Raw genomic sequence first — 9,310 nt, forward strand, 5'->3', positions numbered from 1 at the left:
AGGTTGGCTCGCGGGCTCAACCATTTTGTTAGGGAAGCGCCACTCATAGACTTGGAAGTGCGGGAGCTCTTCAGTTGGATTGACACGGGAAGGACTTTGGCTGGCCAACGGAGTGTCGCTCGATGGAGCCCCACGCGGTGCTGTGGTGCCGCACTGTGACGTCCAAGAAAGGCGATTCTATTGTCATGATTGGTTGACCTGGTCGCCAGGAGCCATCCCATAATTTCCAGTGCTTCACATCGTAGCCTCTGTTCTGGCTTTTCCTTGCAGACTACGTCGTATAATACCCTCAGAGCCGTCGAAGCTGTGCGTGTGGAATGCGCGGCGCGCATGGGGAAATGGACGATGCGCTTTGTGCTGTGTGTACATCTGCCGTCTTGACAGTTACTCAATTCGTCCTGTCGGTTATCCCATCGCGTGGCCACCGCCGCGCCGTTGAATTCCACGTTGGCCATGGAAATTATGGACATCCTGACCAAGTATGGTCGCAGTACAAAGTCTGCGGCGGATCCACCCGCACCACTGCTTCCTCCCATCGACCAGTCCAACAACCACATGCTCCCGCTCTTGCCGACCACCCCTCGGCACGCCAAACCGTCGGCGGCAAGATCCAAGCCCAAAGCCAAAGCCCCCGTCGTACCGCATTACTTTGTTCGGTCGACTTCACGCGACCCCACAGTCGTGGACAAGTCTTTGTACGTTGTTTGGCAACTCGCTTGGCGCGTGGGTGATCTTCCTCTCCATCAGGGTATCGACGTCGGTGGCCGCGGACGTACCAAGGGGCGAGCTTGAGAGCTGGCCATTGGGGGCTAGTGGCCGAGGCAAGCCACACCAAGACACGGTTGCAACGACTCCTCATCACCCCAGACATAACAGTCTGACATTGGTCATGAGCAGGACCACGACGTGAAGCACAGGCGACACAAAGACGACCAACGCGGCGCACAGCCGGCTAAACCAGCGTTCTTGCAGCACTTGGAAGCGTTTGTCGTGCGCGAATTGAACGTGCTGGGCATGTCCCCTTCCCCCGCCTGTGTCGGCGACAATTCGTCGCTTCCCCCTCGTCTGGCGCGGTTGCAGGTACAGACAGACCTAGATCGATTCGCGGCGAAGGTCCATCATGGTGCTGTCGCTTCGACAGGTATTCCGAGAGTGCTTTCTCCGCCTTATCGACGACTTCAAAACATACAAGCCGCTGTTGCTGGCCATCAAACAAGAGTACGAAGGTACGTCAACGCGTGCTTTCGATTCCCACGACCGTTGGTTCAAACCCCGTTGTTTGGTTTGCGGCAGGGCTACTCGACATGTACGAGCTGCGGGTACGACCGACGAGCGAGCGCCACCGCCCATTTTGTCAACGTCGTCGTCATGGTGATTGTGGCAGGTGAGTATGATCCCGCAGTACGAAGCGACGATCCAAACGATGGAGCAAGAAGCCCAGCAAGCCATCGCCGAACACAATCTCGTCAACAAGATGAAAGGTGGGCAGACATGGCGAGGGCGCTCCTCTTTGTTCGTGGAGGTCGATGTCTCGTCGTTCAATGTTGCTCTAGTCAAAGAGTGGAAGAAGCAACTCAAGTCGACGCAAGCCACGCTCGCGGTAAGCCCCGACCCCGTCGAATAACCCCGCCAAGAATCGGTCGCTGATGTCTTCTAGGCGTATGCTGCAGCGAACGCGACTCTCACCGACACCACGTCCAAACTCACGACCGAAGTGAGCGACGCTGTGGCCAAAGTGGCAGATCTCATGGCGACCAACCAAGCGCTGCTGCACACAATGATGCGCCAGGACGACCGCCAAAAAGAACACGACTCCCACGTACGCGCGATTCCACGTCGTCGTTGTCCATGTGTTTCACGAAGCATGGGCGGCTGTAGATGAGCGATCTCCATGCGACCGTGCACAGCCTCACGGCCAAATACGCCCGCGCGCAAGACGAGATCCTCGGTAGGACATCCAAACCCAGCGCACTGTCGTGTGGACAACGCCAGATTCACGGTCGCCCAACGTCGTTAGAGCTACGGAATTCGATTGTGACGTTGGAGGACAAGGCTGGAGGGATCGACGTAAATGCAGACCGGCGAACAATTGAGCACTTGACCCGCGAAGTTCAAGACTTGATGGCCTATCGAGTCGCACATGAAAAGGTTCGACTTCGGGCGGTCCTGTCATATCTCGACAGCAGAGCCCACGTACCTTTGTGCCGCGGGTTGTGTAGCCGCCGCACAAGGTCCCCGTGTTCGACGAAGCAACTTTCGTGGCAAAGGTGGTGGCGGAATGGCAGACGAGTGTCCCAGACTGTGTGCTCCCGACCGAGCCAGCGATCACAAGCATCTCAGCGCTCGTCCAAGGTAATGAGACGGTGTCTCGATCGTGGAGACGGGTGTAGGTCGTGCCAAATGTTTCGATGCATGTCTTGACGTGCGAGATCGATCTGTGCCTGCCTGACGCCCCTACGATGCTGTTAGCTTGGAAAATGTGCTGCAATGCTGCCGTGGCACCCCAACCTGTGTCATCGTCGCCCGCCAAGCCCCCTACCACCCCAGCAACCACAACGACCGACACCCCCGCAACTAGTGTCTTCATCACGGGTTTGATTCCCGACGAGCGCAATGAACGTGTGGACGTCCTGCCGGACATTGGCGACTACTTTGTCGGTCGGGGGACGGGCGACGCCGTCCCGGACTACTTGCAATACGAAGGCCACGTCCGAAACAAATTTTACTCGAAACGGGACACCGAACGGATCATCAGGTGCGTCGGCTCGACCCACCCGCACGGACCCACCACGCATGCAGCGATGTGTGGCTGCAAAAGGCGACAGCTGAAAAGCTCATTGTCCGAGATCCACCCCCGCCACATGGAACCAACGCCCGACGTACGACGAATGGTAGCAGCAACAGTCAAAGGATGACCACCGCGCGCAAGTCGTCCGTGTCGACGACAGTGCCGCCGACCGCCGGGGCTACGGCATCCCCGTGCTGTATCCCGCTCCGACAGTACTTTCACACGTACTTGACCAAGAAATTTCCCGTCCGTACAGACGCGATTGAGTGTACGACCTCCCCCCTCAAAATCCCATTCGACGCCCCTGTCATCACCAGCAACATCCTTGGAGGATCCATGGCAACTAACGGTGTACCCCCAGGCGCCTACAACCTCTGTGCCGCACTGGAGCAGTACCAGTACGACAGCGAGTGCCGAATCTTTCAGCTGATCTTGGACGGCGATATCCCAGAAGACGCCCGAGCCGACCAGCTGCGAGGTTATCGTTGTGCGCTCCACGCGTGCTGCCCTTCACAGTCGTCGTAGTCGTGTACGCAGTGTACGAAGCCTTTGTCGCGCTCGACAAGAACGAGTCAGATACGTCCAAACGAAGAGGGCACGTGCATTTCGTGGCTGCGACGGCACCGACGCTGAAGTGTTTGTTGTAGGTACGTTGCCGTCGGCCCCGCGCTGCGCGAGCTCCACATTTTGTTCCCATGGAAGAGCGACGAGTCGATGGCGGCGTTGAGTCGGGCATTGCTCATGGAAGCCAAGGTGGAGTCATGTCCACAATGCACGACTCACTGGACGTCCGCTCAGGGCCAACCGCACTTGAACTACACAACCCTGCTGGAACAAGACCGCAATGGGAACCAGTCTACGTTTTGCGAATGCATCCGCAGTCAGCACCTGGACGAACTAACAACTCTCAAGCGTTCTCTGCTGGTGCGCCACCCTTCATCGCTTCCTTGATGATTGAGAAGGCGGTGTGCGTCATCCTGTGGTGCTGTTAGCGCGAGCTCCAAGTAGAGGAGCGCTGTGCGGGACCAGACAACAACGGCATGATCAGTTTGGATGCGGTTCGCCGTGTCATTCGAAGATGCGATCCTAGCCGTCCCGCTGCCGCCGTCAACGTCCTCATGGTCGAGTGTACGAACTTGCCTCTGGATCGGGTCGAGTCGGAGACGTCGACCCTGATCAACGCGCACGGCGTTCGTTCCAAGTTAGCCAGCATGTTGATTAAGCCAGCGGGGAAGCTACCCGTCCTGCCGTAAGATCGATAGGCTCTACACCCTGCCTAGTATTTTGGGCCAGCGTGCGTTGCTGGGCCAGCAGGTCGTCCATCATTCGGCTGACAAGTTCAAATACCTCGTGAGACTATTGTCGAGGTGCTACTGCCCTCGTTTGCGTCGTGCCTGCGTAGGGGTCGCATGGCGCTGGTTGGGATGGAACGGATTCAAGACAACCCATCGCGGAATACGCACTGGCATTATGAAGCGATTCTATTCCAAGAGGAGCACGACTTTACGCTTGGTCAATCGGTGGACGACGGCGTCCAGGGCCTGGTCAAAGTTGGCCAACGGGTACGTTTCAACCCACGAGCGGAGCTTGCCTTGTTCGAACAACGTGGCGAGTTCCGCCAACATGGCCTTTCGCTCGTCGACGGGAGCATTTTTGGACCACTCCGAGAGCCAGAAGCCGCGCACAGACACGTCTTGGAAGATGAGCGCCGTCGTCGAGACGAGCACAGGTTCGTGGGACTGACCACCATACGTGACAGACACGCCGCCTTTGGCCAATGCCTTGGTGATTTGAAGCGAGCTGGCACCGCCGACGCCGTTGAGCGCGAGTTTGGGGGCCGGCAAGTCGGCAATCAAGCGCTTGAAGTCCGCGGACCCCAAGTAGTCGTCGGTCATGACAATCGTGGCGCCGAGACCTTTGAGGTGCTCAACCGTCTCGGCGTACTGTTCGTCGTCGCGGATGATGTTGATGGTTTTGATACCGCGCAACGCCGCGAGTTGGATGACAGCTTGGCCGACAGCCGAGTTGGCTGCATTCTGGATCACCACATCGCCGCTTTTGAGGGTGGCAAAGTCAGCCAACATGCGGTAGGCCGTGGCAGGGTTGACCGCCAGAGTCGCGGCGTATTCAACAGGAATCTTGTCGGACACAGCCAACAAGTCAGCTTCCTTGGCCACGGCGTCCGTGCGCCAGGTACCAAAGCCGGCGACAGCTGGGATGACGCGGTCGCCGATCTTGAGACCAGTGACGCCGCTGCCAACGGCTGTAACGCGCGCCACACCTTCGTTACCACCGACAGCGGGCAACGTAGGCTTGATACCGTAGCCGCCACGGATCATGTGTAAGTCGGCAGGGTTAATTGGCGCCGCCAAAAACTTGAGCGCGACTTCACCAGCTCGCAATGCGGCGGTCGCGGCCGGCGCGGCTTCAACCCTATCCAGCTCGAGTGAGACGCATCGTCTTCATCGCCTACTTACTTGAGGACTTCCTGGGGCACTCCTTGCGCATGGTAGCGCACGGCCGTGGCAAAGCTGCGGCGAAGGAACAACGAGCGCGACAACATGTTGGCGGCAGTCACTGAATGGGTTGAGTGGCTTTTGTGGTGCGGACTTCATTACCGTCCAAAATTAATGACATCCAATTATAGAGTTTCTCAATCTGCGTTTATTCAGATACGTTAAAGTGTGTGGCAGTGGGTTGAACTCGACAAGTTGGCTTAAAACCTCTGATTTGTCATATCAGAGCATGGTTTTATCCAAATAGTTACAGGTTTTATCAAATATGTGGTAATGAATGTAATGTTAAATTCTATATGTTAAGCTTGACATATTCGATGGTGTTTTTTCGACCGGCACTCGCGCCAGAAGTCCATGAGCGGGTCATGGGCTACTTCTGCCGCGCGGAGCATGCACCGTCGCTTCCTCGATATGAAGGCAATACGACCATGTTTCCCTTGAACTGGGACGTCCTTGCGCAATGGATGGACGACGAGTTGTCCACTGGAGTGTCGTTTCGAGGGATCGACTGTGTGTGGACACTTGCCCATGCAGTCCATGCAGCTATGGAACACGATTCCGTTGAGGTCACCATCCATAGCAGTACGTTCTGATATTAGGCGGAACAACGTGAGTGCTGAATCCAGCCCTGTGAACATCCAGGCTTGACGCATGCATCGGTCGTCCCCTTCGTCGTCGATCAACTACGCCATGGTCATTTCTACGCATCGTTCACCATCCTCGTCACAATTCTCGAGCGAGCTCTGTACGATCAATACGCGGCTCTACACAAAGGACAGAAGAGCAACATGATCCTGCGCGACCTCCTGCACTCTCCAACGCTCCACAAGCACTTGCCCCGAGGGTACATGCAAGTGCTCCATGTTCTGTTCCTTCCGTCCGGCCTGAATATCCGCAACCTCGTCGTACGTACGAACCCCAGCACGCTACTTGCAAGGATTCATTGTATGGTGGTGTTGGTGAATGTCTGGACGTGTCGACGATGTCGTGATGCTGAGTTGCTACGTAGTGGCATGGATTCCTTGCTCCCTTTGAGCTTCCTGGATGCCTCAATTCGTTGCTGTTGGTGCTTCTCGCCGATCCATGCCTGCAACGTGATGGCTGCCGCCGCGTTGCTGAGCAACGGACTCAGCACCTGCCGTCCATGCACCCCGCGCGGGTCCAATGGACTTGGGCAACCTTCTCCGACATTGCCCTACCGGCATCCCCAACCAAAGATATGTGCCCATGTATGTTATTCGTTTGTTCCTAGCGCTAAAGTGAATCGTTTGGGTCACTGGGTACTCCTTGTTTGACGCCTCATCATCTGTGGCGTAGCATCGATGCCGGTGTGCTGACTCATGGGTCTGTGTAGCGTATGCAATGGTGGTCAAGAGCCGATGGGGGCTCCTTCACGAAGCCATGGCTGCATTTGCGTCGGGGCGGTCGCTGTGGAGCTTGTTTCTCGCCATCCCAGTATTGGAACATCTCGTTCGATGTGGTACATGACGTGCTGGCTTCGGCATTGCCCACGCCGCGCATCGTTGCCGAGTTTTACAAACGTGACGCTCCATTCTGTCGAATAGAATTCGTGGTCCAGAACGCCCCAGCCGTGCCCACTGCCATGCAATTTGCTCAGCTGAAACAATATTACTCGACACTGGACGGGTTTGGCCAGCGCCACCAGCACCAAGTACTGCTCGCAAGAGAATTGTTTTTGGTACGTCGGTGCAGCCTGCCGTGCAGCAACCCCTGGTCCTTCACCGCGCTTTGTTGAAGCCAAACGCCGACAAGGACGAAATGCACAATCGCTTGTACGAGTCGCTTCCCCACAGTGTCTTGGCGGCGTGCCTTGACCTGTTTATGGCTGCGGCCGGTCCCAACATCCGAGCCAAGTTGTGCCACGGAGAACTCTCTTTAGTACGCGGCTGGGCCAGCTCTTGTAGCGTTCCTCGATGGTGTGTTGCTGACGTGGGCACATAGGATACGCTTCATGCCTCGCCCGGTTACACTTCCCCCGACATGACATCGTTGGATGTGTGCGCTGGGTTGGTCTTGGCTGTGCTTGTGGAGGTGACAGGACCATCTATCTACCCATGTGGCATGCTCTCCAAAGAGTTTTTCACTCACGAAGGCAATAGATCTTGGTCCCGGGCTCTTTGCTTTACACGGGAAGCCCTCTGGACTCGTACGAGTGCAGATTTCACCCATACAACATGGTGCTGCAGTCGCTAGAGCAATTCGAAGCGACTCTGACGACTTGGATCGACATGCAGCCAGTACGGCATTCCTCACATTTACAATCTCGAGTGGCGTCATCCGTGCCCGAGTAGGCTTTCTCGTACACGGCGTCGCCATCCCCGGCACATGCTGACCAAGCAATTTGGGAGTGGACAGCCATGAATCCAGCCTCAATCAGCGCTGCAGCAAGTGCGTCGAAACTACTCATTTCTCATGATCGACACTCGGTCCTAGCCATCCAATTCACGGACAAACGGAGCCGTATGCTGTCGACAGCAACGTTGGCCTGGGACGGATCGACGACCCAGTTCGACTCGATTCCAGATGCCGTCGCCACATTGCTCGCATTGCTTGAGAAATTGTCGGTATCGCTCGCCACAAATCATGGTTCCGCCTCTCGATACTTGAACCATCGATCCAGGTGCTAGTTCTCGCTCACAAGCGATCGCTTGTTGAGATGCTGATGCTCAAGTAGAGACATCCAGCCCTCGACGACGCGATCTCTTGAGCTTCCTCGTCTCAACTTGATCACTTTCCACGCACTTCCCGCGTCCGCGTGCATGTTGGCTGTGCTAGACGGTATATCCCAAGCACGGCGTGGCCGCGCCGCTTAACTCTGACCCTTGGTAGCGTGCCAGCGCTTGCTCAACCACTCCATGGCCCGGTACTTTGAATACGTCTGAAGAAGCGAGTCTGACCCTCTCGAAATTAGGCTCCGCGCGTTGCGCGACGTTGTTGTGCAAGGGACGGCTCGCACGAGCCACCGACGATCGCTCGTCAACCAAGTCCTCATGGCGCCTTGCTTGTCGCACATAGCACGTCTCACCGGCGCCATCGTACGCCATCGACGCTTTGCCATGTATTTCATTTTGTGGGTTTGTCCAGGTCGAGCATCAAGTGGGAATGGCTCACGACGCCGGGTGCATCGAAGGCCGGGTGTTTGATGGTGTGGCTGAAAAGCTGCTGCAATTCATCGTGGCTCTTGACGACGACAAGAAGAGCGTGGACAAGCAAGTGCACATGGCGCTCCAGTTTTGGAACAGCAAAGCGATTCGTGGCCCCATTTGCAGCTCGCCATGGTCGTGACGCGTCCTGCTTGGCGAAAACGTCACGGGGGCTGCTTTACTCGGATGTCATGGGAGCGAAAGGTCGTCGTGATATAGATCAACCCAGATTCTGTCGTCCCGGGTTCTAATTCCACACGGAGGGGAGGATCGGGCGATGGACGCACCACTTCTTCAATCGGAGCCACCAGCTGGAAAGGTGAATGTCGCCGACCAATTTGGACGTTGCATGACCGCGTTGGACGAGTGGTGGCAGGCACAAGCGCGATGTGTCGTCCTGCACACTTCAAATTTGATGCGTGGTGTCGACGCGTCCGTGCGAGGTTGGCATTTTTCCTCTACACGGTCCGTCTTCGTTGTCGAATCTCCACAGATTCGGCCGACGTACTCAAATCCCCATGCGGACGTGCGCGTTGCACTCGTTCAGCGTCACGGTGCTGTTCCTTCCACAAGGCAACAGGCATAATGCGTGTTGTCAGTGGGAAGCTGGAGATATCGCATGTACACTTGGCAGCATCACATGGTGGGGAATGAGATGCGCGCTTGACGGTGGGTGACGAAGACGTTAAAGATGTTCGTCCACTTTCTTCTCCCGTCCGTTGATGCCCATCAGACCTTGCCGTCGTATCCATCATAGCAGGGTTCACCATAGTCGCGTGTACCCTGGCAAGCCATGAAGTCATTTTGAACTAGGGTCCACATCTTTCTTCCCGTTCATGCAT

At 56.4% G+C, this 9,310-nt stretch overlaps 3 protein-coding genes across 3 annotated transcripts; 2 read left to right on the plus strand and 1 right to left on the minus strand.

Annotated features, from left to right (window-relative positions):
- Positions 1 to 453: 453 nt before the first annotated feature.
- Positions 454 to 4,041, plus strand: H310_08478 (hypothetical protein; the record flags this gene model as incomplete). The annotated part of the gene is made up of 17 exons (XM_008874211.1): positions 454 to 695; positions 748 to 841; positions 898 to 1,080; positions 1,142 to 1,226; positions 1,294 to 1,319; positions 1,385 to 1,481; positions 1,554 to 1,600; positions 1,658 to 1,819; positions 1,879 to 1,948; positions 2,018 to 2,148; positions 2,220 to 2,352; positions 2,470 to 2,755; positions 2,800 to 3,266; positions 3,314 to 3,359; positions 3,436 to 3,541; positions 3,587 to 3,712; positions 3,781 to 4,041. The coding sequence occupies 17 exons, from the start codon at positions 454 to 456 to the stop codon at positions 4,039 to 4,041; spliced, it is 2,562 nt and encodes an 853-aa protein (XP_008872433.1).
- Positions 4,042 to 4,231: 190 nt separating this feature from the next.
- Positions 4,232 to 5,380, minus strand: H310_08479 (hypothetical protein). Its single transcript, XM_008874212.1, has 2 exons — positions 5,266 to 5,380; positions 4,232 to 5,221 (listed from the first exon to the last, which is right to left on the minus strand). Exons 1-2 carry the CDS (start codon positions 5,349 to 5,351, stop codon positions 4,270 to 4,272), a joined length of 1,038 nt encoding a protein of 345 aa, XP_008872434.1. The 5' UTR covers positions 5,352 to 5,380; the 3' UTR covers positions 4,232 to 4,269.
- A 388-nt stretch (positions 5,381 to 5,768) lies between these two features.
- On the plus strand, positions 5,769 to 8,610 carry H310_08480 (hypothetical protein; the record flags this gene model as incomplete). Its single annotated transcript, XM_008874213.1, has 14 exons — positions 5,769 to 5,886; positions 5,947 to 6,209; positions 6,314 to 6,533; positions 6,659 to 6,784; positions 6,870 to 7,003; positions 7,063 to 7,203; positions 7,267 to 7,356; positions 7,425 to 7,562; positions 7,617 to 7,713; positions 7,759 to 7,945; positions 8,000 to 8,103; positions 8,155 to 8,188; positions 8,237 to 8,360; positions 8,410 to 8,610. The coding sequence occupies 14 exons, from the start codon at positions 5,769 to 5,771 to the stop codon at positions 8,608 to 8,610; spliced, it is 1,977 nt and encodes a 658-aa protein (XP_008872435.1).
- Between the last annotated feature and the right edge of the window lie 700 nt (positions 8,611 to 9,310).

The sequence above is a fragment of the Aphanomyces invadans genome, assembly GCF_000520115.1.
Source record: "Aphanomyces invadans strain NJM9701 unplaced genomic scaffold supercont1.17, whole genome shotgun sequence".
Classification (NCBI taxonomy): Eukaryota; Oomycota; class Saprolegniomycetes; order Saprolegniales; family Verrucalvaceae; genus Aphanomyces; species Aphanomyces invadans.

Excerpts from the sequence above, each read along its gene's own strand:
- H310_08479 (XM_008874212.1), bottom strand. The coding sequence starts at position 5,351 with ATGTTGTCGCGCTCGTTGTTCCTTCGCCGCAGCTTTGCCACGGCCGTG. Across the intron at positions 5,222-5,265 it reads GTGCCCCAGGAAGTCCTCAA|GGTTGAAGCCGCGCCGGCCG; the intron begins GTAAGTAGGCGA and ends CGAGCTGGATAG.